Source organism: Myotis brandtii, unplaced genomic scaffold (genome assembly GCF_000412655.1).
Source record: "Myotis brandtii unplaced genomic scaffold, ASM41265v1 scaffold237, whole genome shotgun sequence".
NCBI lineage: Eukaryota > Metazoa > Chordata > Mammalia > Chiroptera > Vespertilionidae > Myotis > Myotis brandtii.
The window spans coordinates 1,578,705-1,594,136 of NW_005358943.1; the positions used below are offsets into that span (position 1 = coordinate 1,578,705).

The following is a 15,432-nucleotide window of genomic DNA, read 5'->3' on the forward strand; positions in this document are numbered from 1 at the left end:
ATATATATATTTCAGCATGATTGTAATTAAATACAACTTTTATCTCTTATGTTTTGGTAATAATTTGAGTGGACTCCTAACATTATTTTCATTGGTAATATGTATAAATGTAGCTCTATTTCCACAATAATGGCTTAGGTTTTATAAGGAAAAGAAATGCTGAAGTATGTTAAAAGTTTGCATGTATGGTCACCTTTGACTGTTGATATTTAAATTTTACTTGAAAGTCTTTTAGAAATTAAGTGCAGGTTTACAATGTATTTAGAATTTTTAGAACTCCTTTAAGCATTTGCAACTTTTCAAATTTTGCATCAATAGGTGACAATTTTATTTTTTTGAATTAATAGGCTTTTCTATTATCTTGGAAAAAGAGAAAAGATAGGAGTTAGCTATTAATGAACTAATCTTAAAGACACACAAAAGAAGATCACCATTAACATTTGGGTTGTCAAGGTTCTCATTAATATCTAAAAGGACATTATGCTTTATGTAAATTATTTTGGCTTATAATTTTTGAAAATAATTCTTGTTTAAAAAGAAGAACGAGAATGTATAGTTCTTTGGATTTTAAAATTTATAGCCTAAAATGAGCGCTGTGGAAAGTTTGGTGGCATTTTACCAGTAAATACATGACAGAAATGATGTAAGTCTTCTCATTATCTAGTCTATACTGACCTTGGCCTTTTCCTGTGGATAGACATCTATAAATGATCATTTGCATATCCAGGCCCTCCTGCAGCCAAATATTGTCCATCATTTGGACAATCTGCAGAACAAGCATATCCTGGCGAAGATCATCTCCAGCCTGTTCAAAACAAAATTATAGACTCTGGGTTTCTCTATGACTGCCATTAAAAGCTTTCAGATATAATACATGTCATTTCTTCCTTTGAATACATTTTTAGCCAATTTAGAGTGATTTCAATTATTTCATTAGCTCTCCCAGTACCTTGTGTTTCTGATGGAAGATCAAAGAGAATGAGAATGTTCCTTTAAGTGATTACAGAAGCTTCAGCCACCAAATTACTAGTAGAAGCTGCTTGGAATGTTGTTCTCTGATAATCTTTCAATTTATTATCCATGTGCAATGTCTTAGACTCAACGTGTAGTGAAGAAAGGCTGAATAAATGTTTATCCAAATTTCAGACTCAGCCAGGAGAGAGTTAATTGAAACATTATTTGGTATGTCATAAATTTATGCACTGATAAACAGAATACCAAGAGCTTCTCAACTATGAGGATAAACATACACACATGATTCATCAGACTCTGCGTCACTGGCTTCTCTTATGAGGGCAGTTGACAAGTTTTCAGAGTACATGGTCTCTGATAACAATTAGATATGATAAAGGGGAGATTTTCTAGCATTGGTGAAAGAAATGAAATATGTCCAAAGGGAAACAATAGTTCTATGCCTTTAAACTATTAAGAATTTTTATTTTGAAAATGCTTTCTAAATTACATGCAGAAAGTTATGCCAAGATGAGATTCCAGGTTGTTTTTTTTTCTTCAGCAAATATGCAGTGTCATTGAACCATTATTGCTTGAGGTTACAGAGTTCAAAGAAAAAAACTGGATGTCTTATTATCCTCAAAAATAGTCAGAATCCACCAAAAATATCATTCGAAGACCTTGTTGTCTGGTTTGGCGGGATAATTGATTAAACTAGCTGGATGATTGGCGAATTCTTTAGTTTCTTCCTTAGTCTCCTTTTCCTACTTGTTTATAACCATTGACTCTGTTTTCCCATGGGATTCATGAGAAAGACTGCTGTGGCCCATATTTATGTTTTCTTTCAAAAGAAAAAAAAAACCCAGCCCAAATTACTAAAATCAGCAAATGCTTGCAGATAATAATTTTATGTTAAATTAATTTATATTATTTGAGTTACAGGTAATTTTGATTCTAATTTAGTATTTAGGCCAAAAGAAAGCTCTCGTCCTCGGGGCTCACCACACATTCCAGTTTCTGTGCTACTCAAAAGTGATTGTATAATTTTGCTTATTGAAATATGTTTTCTTAAATTTTGCACTGAAGGTTCACTGACTTTAAGCCAGTAATGTTTGATTTAGTGCCAATCATAGTTTGGCATGTACTATAATTCTGTAAAAAATGCAAAATCAAAAATAACTGAAATTTTTTGTGTTGTTGCCAGCAGAAAATAGCACCAGTAATTTTCTTGTGAGCAATAAATCAATATTTCTACCAATGTAATCAATTTGATGCTTTAGGAGTTACTGTACCTTAAAAATGATGCTGATATTTTTGCCCATTGGATTAGCATTGATGAAAGTAATCTTCAATGGTAAAGCATTAGATGTGAAATATGAACATGCCTACAAGAGGAGAAGAGAAAAACCGTTACCAAAATAAAGCAAAAAGAACACATTCCTGGAAATCATGGCACCTTGCAGAATTTATTTGAACAAATAGAACACATATGAATAATTTTTACACTTTGGAACAAAGAAACTTATTTATTTTTTAAAAAACACAAGCAACTTTAGTTTTACCAACCAAAGCCATACTTGGAAAATGAAAAGCCAGCTTTTTGGCAGGTCATAAATCTTCAACTACATTTTTTTCTATCTGAACAGTGGTGTTATGTTGGGGATTTAAATAAAAGAAGTAGTATAGTATATAGGTATTGTGTTTATGCTAGTTGGTTAATATAAAAAATAAATAAAATTGCTATTTTAAAAAATTTATTTCCTTTTAACTATATCTGCTCTGCAGCATATTAAGAAAATGAATATAGAGCTATAGAGTTCAAATTTGGACTCTATGATTTATTAGCTGTAAGACTTTGGGCAAGTTACTAAAATGTTTGTATCCCATTATAAAATGGTGATAACAATGCCTACCTCACCATATTTACAATAGATATATGAGCTAATGGATATAAAATACCTTTTACTGTGCCTGACACTAATTATGTAGTTAAAAAAAATTAATGCATCCTTTTTCTTTTTTTATTAATGAACTAGAGGCCCGGTGCATGAATTTGTGCATGGGTGGGGTCCCTTAGTCTGGCTGGTGATCAGGGCAGATCAGGCCCTGGGAGGTTTGCTGGGGGGAGGGGCCATCAGGGCCATCAGGGCCATCAGGGCCAGGATTGGCTGCCATGGGAAGTTGGCTGTGGGAGCACACTGACCACCAGGGGGCAGCTCCTGCATTGAGCGTCTGCCACCTGGTGGTCAGTGTGCATCATAGCAACCAGTTGACCGGTCGTTCTGTCGCTTAGGCTTTTATATATATAGATAGATATTTTCTTACAATTACAAATAAGAGTACAACATATATTTTCTTTTTTCATTTCCTTCAATTGCATTTTGCATTTCTATATTCACCTTTACTATATTGACTACTTTCCATTGTGCTTTCCTTATTGCTTATTCTCCTTGTATATTCTCACAATTGTTTGAGTGCTAAAAGGCGGTATGTGTTTAGGCTATTAGAGAGTTCATGTTCACAGTGAAGAGTACAATCAATACTAAAGAAAGGAAAATAACTTGATATGTTCAATTTATCAACTCAGTTAAAATATGACATCAATACATGCTGAAGGGACCAGCCAGCGTAGCTCAGTGATTGGGCATCAACCCATGAACCAGGAGGTCACAGTTCAATTCCCCATCAGGGCACATGCCTGGTTTGCAGGCTTGATCCCCAGTGGGGGGTGTGCAGGAGGCATCCAATCAATGATTCTCTCTCATCATTGATGTTTCTATATCTCTCTCTCTGTCCCCTTTTCTCTGAAATCAATAAAAATATATTTTAAAAAATTTTAGAAAATACATGCTGAAGGATCTGTTCTGAATATCATTATTTCTGAGAAATCTGAGATCGGTAGGAGCTGAGAGGAAAGGATCTATTTCTTAACCTATCAACATAAATCTCACCTAATCCTAGAGCAAACAGAAACCCTTGCTTGCTAAATCAGTTTGATTTTACAGTGATGGAGGTGGGGTTGCTGTTTGGTAGGTAATGAATTCTTGCTGCAAAAATAAGTCAATCAGGAAACATATGACCTTCTGTCATGGTATTGAATTAGGAAAGCCTATGCTAGGCCAGAAATGAGTCTAGATCATTGGATTTCAAATACCACTCATTCAATTCTTGGGCATCCCAAGTCCATGGAAGAGAGACAAAGAGCAAAGGGAGGCTGAAGGCAAGGCTTTGTGCTTGTGTGAGGTCTGTGGCGTAAAATGAGACATCTACTCAGACTGGATGCCTTGCCAGACTGCATTTGTTTTTTTTTTCTCTCTGCTATGAATTTGCTCATCGTCGACAAGTTGAGAGTTCTGATTGAAGGCTTTCCTACACTGCCTACATTTATGTGCTTGTTCCCCAGTGTGGAGGCTCTGATGCCAAATAAGATATTTATTCTCACTGAAGGCCTTACTATGTTCATTAAACTCATAAGCTTCTTCCAAGTGTGGATTCTGTAATGGTTGATAAGGTTTCCATTGGAATAGAAAGCTTTCCCCACCACTCATTTCAACTGCAAAGTTTCTCACTTGAGAAGTGCCTGATGGTGGAAAAGGCTTTTACTTTGAATAGAGGCCTCCTGCACTCATGACATTCAGAAGGTTGTTCTCCAGTATGGGTTCCTGATAGTCAATGAGTAGGGGGCTCAAAGTGAAGGCTTTTACACATTCTTCATGTTTATGAGGCTTCTCGTAAGCATGGAGTCTCTGATATTTAATGATATGGGAACAGGGATGACACTCTCTGTATTAATACAGCTTGTTCTATCAGTGGATTCTCAGATGAACCACTGTCTGACAGGTCTGTTTAAAGGTCTTACCATACTCATAGAGACTCTTTCCAGTGTGGATCCTCTGATAGCCAACCAGATGTGGTCTCTGATTATTAACTTTGCCACATTTATTGCACCTCTGGATGTGATGTATGTCCCTTCAGACCCTCTTATTGTTCAGCAAGACCAAAGGACAGACTAAAATGCTCTGTAGGTGACAGCATCACCTGGCACATTTGTCCTGTTCACTGCTGAATGCACAGGTGCAGCAGCCTTATACAAGTCACAGCTGGTCAGAACAAATGAGACAAAGGAATGGCTCTACTTGGGCCACTTCCCAGTCTCAGGGAAAGTAGTGATGGTTGCAGGTTGCTGCAGGGGAGTCTGGTACTAATCACAGCACTAGGTGTGGTGACTCCGGGGCTGGTGACCCCAGGTCTGGCCAGCTGACCTGGATACTCACAGCAGGCACCTATTAGAGCTAGCACCCCACATTCCCAAATGCATAAGCCCAAACTCATATGTAATTTTAAATTAAAAAATCGTCTACTCCTTAATAACAACAAACAAAGAAAGCATAAACAAAACACCAACATCTGAAATCAGTGATCCATATTGTTCTTTTGAATGCAATATATGATGTCTTTGAAATGCTGAGTTTCCATTTTCTCAGAATTAATCAGATTCACTGCTAATGATTAAAAAGTTACACAATTTTTTAAAAATTGGCGATGATTTAGATTTTAGTTCGATTAGACATACATATCTCAATTTATGGAATTGATGGGTAATTTTGTTATTTTTTAAAATACGTTTATGAAGCATATTAGGAAAGTTTGCAGGGTGTCTTTGTAACAGCAAAGTTATAAAGGCGAGAGTATCAAGCTTTTAGCAAACCTTTTTATATTTATACTAATAATGATCTAATTTCCCCCCTACTTATTGGATATGTTTTCTTGATCTTATAACTTAAGTAACATTTATTGTTCATGCATGATGGTTTGACTACTTCACTTCTAAATCTCACTTATCAACCCTCCTCTCTATTAGTGTCTTCTACTCTTGGGCTTTTGAGAAGGAGAATAATAAAGCTCTTGGAGAACAGAGGAGAAAGGACGACTCCAAGTGAGAGAAGGGTGGCTGGCAGAGGTTTGGGAAGAGATGGGGTTTGTGAGTGGGACAACACCAAGAAGGACTTTCCAGGCATTGGTAAAATCACAAAATACATTATATGGCACACTGACTCATGAGCACCAATGAATTTTAAATTGAATCAACATGGAGATGTTGTAGCTAATGATATATTAGTGTACTAGACATGGGTATGCACGTAATCTAAATAAGCATGAAATTAAACTCGGCCTGTGTGGAGTCACCAAATGAACAATTTTGAATACATTTGAGAAATCAATTCCATGAGAAACATCTTTATTTACACACTGAGGAAAAATAACTGCAATAAGATTTTATAAATTATATTTGCCATTTCAAAAACATACAGTGAACTAAACAATATGGAACAAAAATACTCAATTTACCTTGTGATCAATCCCCTTTATACAGACAGCAGGGTTCAGAGGAAGGTGACAGGTATGTATAGACTGAAAGAATTCTTCTAGCCTGCCAATCTCTTTCTTCAGTACATCCTGTGAAAAGTCATAAGGAAAAGCAGTTTAGAAACTGTAAAGAACGTGACCTTTTCTTCAAGTTAGAATTTTCTTGTATTGATTAAATAAACTGTTTAATTCAGAGGTTGCACACTTGGATGCTTTAGGGTCAGGTAGGTGATGTAGCCACATTTGAGAAAGCAGCAGGCTAAAGACAATAGGGAGTGGGGAATTAATGAGTGCATGTCCCCTTTAAAGGACTTTACATTCAATTAAAAGCAAAACCAAAACGAAGTACTATTCTGTTCAAACAAAACACAATGGATTGGACTTGACCTGTGGCCCACTAATTTCCAGTCCCAGCTTTAAGTGATTATTCATATAATTCCTTTCTGACATTTTTCTAAAATCTTAGTTTGCATCTCTCAAGATTTACACTTAATAATAAGAGTACATCTTAAGAATAAGTTCACATATATTACCAGCAATAATGACAAAAAATTATAATTGCCTACAATTGATAATTATCAGAAACAGCAATATGTCTACTTTACTAAATGGCAATGAGTATATTTCTGGTACTTGATTTACCCCCTTGCACAGTGCTCTTCTATAGTACCTGTGGAAGATCTGGCACCATATACCACACTTTTAGAATTGGGTATCCCTTGACCAAAAGAGGGGGGAAATAACAATTATTTAAAACAAAATAATAATAATAATTCAAAATTAAGAAAGTTCCTTTTAGGCTACTTTTGAAAACTTTTTAAGCACAATTCTAAAAATGAGAATATCATATTAATTACTCTGAATTAACTTTCAAGAGTTTCTTAGCTCTTTCTCCTGGCTCATTGGCAAATAATAGAATCTACTACTCCCAGAATCCAGAAGAGCAAGGTGGAGAAATGAGGCAAAATTCCACCACAGCACTCTTTCTGTCTGTCATCCGTTGCCTTATCTATGCCTAGATTTGCCGGAAGAATATCATGGAAGGAAATCTCTGCTCTCTTCATTTAATTAAAGTATTGGCATATCATATAGTTAGGTTTAATGAGTGCTTTTAAAAAACTAACAAACAGCCCTAGCTAAAGGGTCCCAGGTTTATTACAGTCAAGGCCACGTACCTTGGTTGCAGGTTCCCTGGCTCTGGTCAGGGTGCGTGCAGGAGGCAACCAATCAATGTGTTTCTCTCACATGATGTTTCTCTCTGTCTCTCCCTCTCCCTTCCACACTCTCTAAAAATCAATGAAAAAATTTCCTCGGGTGAAGATAAATAAATAAATAAAATACTAACAAATAGTAACTTAAATTGTGAAAAATTATAAATGTTTCTCCCACCTTTCTTTTTCTTTTCCTATTTTCATGGGAAAAGGTGTTATCACAAAATCAACCAGACAAGAGGAAATAAATACATTTATTTGAGAGAATAATGCCAATATCACTCTAGAATATGATGCAAATGGTCAAAAAAAAGATGCCGGAATTATTCAACTATAGTGTGCATCTTAAATTTGTGAGGGATTTAAAAATATAATAATGACCAAACCTACATACAAATTTTATAAAATTTAATAACAATTTATTTTATTTCTTTCCACTTTTTGTCTGTCTCTAGAAAATAATTAATGAATCTGCAGTAATATGGATGAATCATTTTTTTTCATTGCCCATCATATTATGTGCCTTAAGGCTCTTCTGTGTAAGCAAAATTTATAGGTCTCCCATTTAAAAATAAATTCCATGTGCATGCTTTTTATTTTCTATTATCTCGTAGGTAGGTAAAGTTGCATAGTTTCTGTTATTTCTACCAAATTAGTGAATTCCAGCAAAAAACAAACAAACAACACAAAAAAAACAACACAAAAAACCTCGGGCTGGGAAAAAATTCTGGGACATTGAACCTATTATTATTTTCATATCTTTTGTTGAAAACTCTTGTTGATTTTAAACCAGGGGTAGAGAGAAATTATGATCTTCCTTGGGGACAAGATTTGTGTTTATTTCATCTTTCTATCCTTAACTCCTATTCTGTAGTAAGTACTTAATTTTTATTGAATGATGTTCTTATTACAATGAATTTCATTACTTAAATTTTATTGAATGATGTTCTCATTACAATTACTATCTCCCTGCATCTAGAATGTTGAACTTAGGAGAACCTACTTAATGGTCTATGTCACTGAAGGGAACTAGTGATGCAGATAATTAAAAAGAGCAAGTGTTTCTCCATTAGATTAAGAAAAAGAATAGCCAAGTCCATTATTATAATAAGTTTTAAAAGAGGCACAATATTTTGACTATCATGGATCTTACTGTAAAGTATTACATTCCACATCACTATTGATTTCTCATTTAAATAATTGTATTTGTTTAGGTAAAAGTCTTTAAAAATGTGACCTTGATTGGTGCAATTTTAGAAAGATCTAGACCAGGGGTGGGCAAACTTTTTGACTCGAGGGCCACAATGGGTTCTTAAACTGGACCGGAGGGCCGGAACAAAAGCATGGATGGAGTGTTTGTGTGAACTAATATAAATTCAAAGTAAACATCATTACATAAAAGGGTACGGTCTTTTTTTTTTTAGTTTTATTCATTTCAAACGGGCCGGATCTGGCCCGCGGGTCGTAGTTTGCCCACGGCTGAAGACCTAGATTTAATACCTTACCAGTGGTTCTCAACCTTCTGGCCCTTTAAATACAGTTCCTCATGTTGTAACCCAACCGTAAAATTATTTTCGTTGCTACTTCATAACTGTAATGGTGCTACTGTTATGAATCATAATGTAAATATCTGATATGCAGGGTGGTCTTAGGCTACCCCTGTGAAAAGGTCTGTCGACAGCCAAAGGGGTCGCGACCCACAGGTTGAGAACCGCTGCCTTAGACAAAGGTACCCTAAGAAGTCCCCTCATGTAATTTCCCACAAGTCCAAGTTGTGTTGCCATTTTAAGGAGTTGCTTCATTTGGTCTTTTTTTTAGTTAAATTGCCTTTATTTATTTATTTAAATTTGTATTGTTGAGAGTATTACAGATGTCCTCTCTTTTTTCCCCTTGACCCCCATCACTTGGTTTCCATCCCGCCCCAGGCCTTCACCACCCTATTGTCTGTGTTCATGGGCAATGCATATCCTATATAATAAAAGGATAATACGAAAATTGTCCCCTCGGGAGTTCGATCGGGAGACCAGGAGTTTGATTGCTCGCTATGACATGTGCTGACCACAAGGGGGCAGCACAGAACATGGTGGGTGACCAGTGGCAGCAGCGGGGCACTGAGGGAGTGAGAGAAGAAGGAGGCAGGGAAGCCGGGAGGTGGGGAACCTGATGGGCCCTGATTGTGGGCCAGGCCTAGCACCCTATCCATGCACAACTTTCATGCACCAGGCCTCTAGTACGCATATCAATTCCTTGGTAATCTCTTCCTACCCCCACCCACTTCCCTCTGAGATTTGTCAGTCTGTTCCATGTTTCCATGCCTCTGGATCTATTTTATTCATCAGTTTATTGTGTTCATTAGATTCCACATATAAGTGAGATCATGTGATATATGACCTGGAGATTATGCTAAATGAAATAAGCCAGTCAGAAGAGAGAGACAAACTGCCTTTAAGTTGGCCTCTTCTTATCAGGGACTGTTTGTATGCTACATGGCCACTTAGATAAAAAAAGCCACACCCTAGACCTGGCTGGGTAGCAGTGGTTCTCAACCTTCCTAATGCTGCGACCCTTTAATACAGTTCCTCATGTTGTGGTGACCCCCAACCATAAAATTATTTTCGTTGCTACTTCATAACTGTAATTTTGCTACTGTTATGAATCGTAATGTAAATATCTGATATGCAGGATGTATTTTCATTGTTACAAATTGAACATAATTAAAGCATAGTGATTAATCACAAAAACAATATGTAATTATATATGTATTTTCCGATGGTCTTAGGCGACCCCTGTGAAAGGGTCAAGCCATTTTCTGGTGATAGACATTACCATTAACTTTAGCATAGTAAAATGAAAGAAGAAAAAAATCACACGTACAAAAAAACAACTTGATTAAAGCAATTGATTTGTAGGTCTTGGCCACGTAGCTCAGTTGGTTAGAACATCATTCTGATACACCAAGATTTGACATCCAGTAAGTGCACAAACAAGAATCTCTCTCTCTCTCTCTCTCTCTCTCTCAAACAAACAAACAAAAACAACTAAAAAAAACAATAAATCAGTCAAACAAAAAAAAAAACAACAGTTGATTTGTGTCTTATGTCTAAGTATAGTCAAGGTATTTGTTTTCCAAGCTATGAAATTAAAACTTAATTGAACTAAAGATTAAAAAAAATACTTCACTACATGAAGATTGATTTCTCAACAAACCTGTCTTTGAAGTTCACTGGCAGACTTGACTTTTTCCCCAATGCCTCCCAGAATTTCGATAAGTTTCATCTCCTTGGAAAACTCATCACTCAAGGCTTTTCCTGCACAGAATTGGAGAGCTGCCAACAGCTTCTGATACCAGCTTTTAAAATAAGCTTCATTCTGTGCATCCTTTAGCAGCCTGAAGTAAAGAGAGAAAAAGAATTCTTGTATCTAAAGTTGATTTTTTAATCACCTCCAGAAGGAAAAACAAGTGCATTTCAGACAAATCTGTATTTGCTGGCTTTGGGCAGTTTAAGAACCCAGAATGGGAGAAGTGTTGTTTATTTGTTGGCAGTCATCAAGGTCCACCTGATAGCTGATGAGATTCCAAAAGAGAAGAATTAATGGGACCTGCATTTTCTCATTTCAATTCACAATGCACTTTTTCTTCTTTCAGGCTTCGTAATTCTATAACAAATAGTTATCTTAAGAACATATTTTTTGACTTATTCAAATATGAATAAATAATTTTAGAAATAACATTTATAAGTAACTGTATTATACTGCAACTTAACTATCAATCCCCAACCTTTTCTGCTTTCCTTCAAAAGATAATGTCTCCTTCCATTACCATTAAAACCCCCTTACCCTCTTTTATCTCCCTCCACCCCATCCTTCCCTCTAGGAATTACCATACTGTTGTCTGTGTCTAAGGGTTTGGTTTTCTTTTTCTTTGCTTAATCCCTTCGCCTTTTTCACCCAGTCCCCAAACCCTCTTCCCCTCTGACAGCTGTCAGTCTGTTCTCTATCTATGAGTCTGTTCCTATTTTGTTAGTTTATTTTGACTTGGGGTGGTGAACACACAATGCAGTATACAGATGATGTATTATAGAATTGTACACCTGTGACCTACATAATTTTATTAACCAATGTCACCCTGATAAATTCAATGAAAATTTAAACAATAAGATAAAATGGCACTAAATAAAATAGAATTTTAAAAATAAAAAAAGATAATGTCTCCATACTGTCATATTGATTACTTGGAGGAAGATACTATAAAGGCAAGAGCATGGTTTTTGTTTTCTGGCATTTCTGGATTCAAGTCCCAGACCTACAACTTAAAGGTAACATCGAAAAAAAAAAAAGTAATATTGAACAGACTGTCAAACCTCAGAGGGAAGGCAGGGGTGGATGGGAGGGGGGAGTAAGAGATCAACCAAAGGACTCGTATGCATGCATATAAGCATAACCAATGGACACAGACAGTAGGGGGGTGAGAGCATGTGCTGGGGGTGGGAGTGACCGGGGAGAGGTAAATGGGGGAAAAGGAGACACACATGTAATACTTTCAACAATGAATTTAAATTTTAAAAATGTAACTTAAGCCAATTATTTAAAAAGGCTGAGATTTTATTTTTAAATGTAAAATAAAGCAATAACTCCTCCTCTATAGAGCTGTCTCTAGACCATAGACTGAGCCAATGCATTTGAATAGGCTTAGCACAATGTATAACTATTCAGAGAAAAAACATTAATTCATCTGTATCTCACAGCATCCCCAAGCCAGCTTCTGTCACTACCTGGTATTCTGCTCACACCACAGACTCAGGAGGCACAGGACACAAAAAAAGTTAAGAATACCTTGCTAGATAATAGAGCAGTGACAAATATTTGAATAATCTGTCTGCCATGTGACAATTTTTATTACCTTGAACCTAATTTTAATATGCTTAAACTTTACTTTCTATCATGCTCTAAAACACAGAAATAGAATAAAAAAGACTCATTCCTTTAAATACTAATTTTTCTCTGATTGATTTTTTTCATCTTAACTAGTCTCTAGTCTTCTCTTCCCCTGAAAAATAATTAGCATTCAAGGAACTAGAAGAAAATTATTGTGAGAATGGAATACTGAAAATAAAAAGGATTAATGCATAGCAGCAAAAACGTACATAGGTGAGTTTTATTCTGCATTCCTAATTTTGCACCTCTGCCCATGTTACAGAGACTCTAACAAATATATTACTTTTATTTGTTCTGCATTTTCTGTTACTAACATTTGTGTTGAAAAAATTAATTGAATGAGAATGCTTTTTTTTTAAATCCTCAACCAAGGACATGCCCTTATTAATTTTGAGAGAGAGAGAGAGAGAGAGGGAGAGAGAGAGAAACATCAATGTGAGATAATTTTCAATCAGTTGCTTCCCATTCGTGCCCTGCAGCCTAGGTATGTGCCCTGACCAGGAATCAAACCCATCCCCTTAGATGTACTGGACTATTCACCAACCAACTGAGCCACTCAGACAGGGCTGCATAGTTTTATTTATTTATTTGTTTATTTATTTATTTTAGGTAAGTCTTGCTTCCTTGTCATTGTTATGAATCCAATTTATCTTCTAACATCTTTTTTTACTCTCCCAAAGGAAATATAAACTTTGAGTGGAATAAAAGTTCTTATTTACTACTGGAAAGCATTAAAGGAAAAATTCAGGGGCTAAAGATATATTTTCTTTTGTTGTTTTTTTAAAATCTTTATTGTTGAAAGAATTACATATGTCCCTGTTTACCCCCATTGACCCCTTCTAGCCCACATCAGGCCTTCACCACTCTATTGTCTGTGTCCATGGGTTATGCATATGTGCATACAAGTTCTTTGGTTGATCTCTTCCCACCCATCCACCCACTCACTCCTGCCTTCTCTCTGAGATTTGACAGTCTGTTCCATGCTTATATGTCTCTGCATCTATGTTTTTCAACAGTTTATTTTGTTCACTAGATTCCACATATGAGTGAGATCATGTGAGACTTGCTTTTCTCTGACTGGCTTATTTTGCTTAGCATAATACTTTCTAGGCCCTTTCATGCTGTCTCAAAGGGTAAGATAGCTTTCTTTTTTACTGCTGCATAGTCTTCCATGGTATAAATGAACTACAGTTTTTTTTATCCACTTATCTACTGATGGGCACTTGGGTTGTTTCCAGATCTTAGCTATTGTAAATTGTGCCACTATGAACATAGAGGTGCATATACTCTTTCTGATTGGTGTTTTAGTTTTCTTAGGATAAATTCCCAGAAGTGGGATCACTGGGTCAAATGGAAGTTCCATATTTAATTTTTTGAGGAAACTCCAAACTGTTTTCTATAATGGCTTCACCAGTCTGCATTCCCACCAGCAGTACACCAGGGTTCCTTTTTCTCTACATCCTCACCAGCACTTGTCATTTGTTGATGTGTTGATGGTAGCCATTCTGACAGGTGTAAGGTGATATCTCATTGTCATTTTAATTTGCATCTCTCTGATGATCAATGACTTTGAGCAGTTTCTCATATGTATCATGGCCATGTGTATATCCTGTTTGCCCATTTTTTAATTGGATTGTTTGTCTTGCTTTTGTTAAGTTGTATGAATTTCTTATATATCTTGGATATAACCTTTTATCAGATTTAGCATTGTCCAATATGTTCTCCCTTACAGTGGGCTCCCTTTTCATGTTGTTGATGGTTTCTTTTGCTGTGAAGAAGCTTTTTATTTTGATGTAGTCCCATTTGTTTATTTTCTCCTTAGTTTCCTTTGCCCTTGGAGATGTATCCACAAACATATTGCTATGAAAGATGTCTGAGATTTTGCTGCCTATAGTTTCTTCTAGGATTTTTATAGTTCCACATCTTATATTTAAGTCTTTCATATATTTTGAGTTTATTCTTGTGTATGGTGTAAGATGGTGGCCTGGTTTCATTGTTTTTGCATGTATCTAATTTTCCCAACACCATTCATTGAAGAGACTGTCTTGACTCCATATATGCTCTCCATTACTTTGTCAAATATTAATTGAACATAATGGCTTGGGTTGATTTCTGGGGTACCTGGTCTGTTCTGTTCCATTGATCTATATGCCTGTTCTTGTGCCAGTACCAGGCTGTTTTGATTATAATGGCTTTGTAGTATAACTTGATATCTGTTATTGTGATACCTCTAACTTTGTCTTCTTTCTCAAATTGCTGCAGCTATTCGGGGTCATTTTTGGTTCCATATAAATTTTTGGAGTATTTGTTCTAGATCTGTGAAATATGCCATTGGTAATTGAATAGGAATTGTATTGAATCTATAGGTTGCATTGGGTAGTATGGACATTTTAATGATGTTAATTCTACCAATCCATGAACGTGGTGTATTTTTCTACTTGTTTATATCTTTCTCTACCTCTTTTTTCATCATCCTGTACTTTTACCTCCTTGGTTAAGTTTATTCCTAAGTATCTTAATGTTTTTGTTGTTGTAGCAAGAGTAAATGGGATTGTCTTTTTAGTTTCTCTTTCTGAGAATTCATTATTGGTATATAAAAATGACAAGGGTTTCTGTGTGTTAATTTTGTATTCTGCTACAATATCAAATTCACTTATTAAATCTAGTAGCTTTTTGGTGGAGTCTTTAGGGTGTCCTATGTACAATATCATGTCATCTGTGAATCCTATATAATAAAGAGGTAATATGCAAATTAACCCTCACACCCTCACAAGATGGCTGCCTACGACCAGGCCGGCAGGGAGGTTAGTGAGGGACAACAAAACTACTGAACAAGCAGGCTGTGTGGGGTGACCAGGCCATCAGGGGGGTTAGTGAGGGATGACCAAACAACTGAACAAGCAGGCTGTGTGGGGAGACCAGGCTTGCAGGGGGGGCAGTTGGGGATAACCAGGCTAGCAGAGGGGGG

General features: G+C 36.1%; 1 protein-coding gene across 1 annotated transcript in view; it reads right to left on the bottom strand.

Annotated features, from left to right (window-relative positions):
• The window catches only part of PIK3C2G (phosphatidylinositol-4-phosphate 3-kinase, catalytic subunit type 2 gamma), a 276,367-nt gene that overhangs the window by 91,694 nt on the left and 169,241 nt on the right, over nt 1-15,432 (bottom strand). Inside the window, exons 19-22 of the mRNA XM_014540168.1 lie at nt 10,737-10,917; nt 6,301-6,408; nt 2,244-2,336; nt 676-805 (exon numbers count right to left, since the gene is read on the bottom strand). Of these exons, the coding sequence (XP_014395654.1) occupies nt 676-805; nt 2,244-2,336; nt 6,301-6,408; nt 10,737-10,917 (512 nt within the window). The remainder of the gene's footprint in view (nt 1-675; nt 806-2,243; nt 2,337-6,300; nt 6,409-10,736; nt 10,918-15,432) is intronic.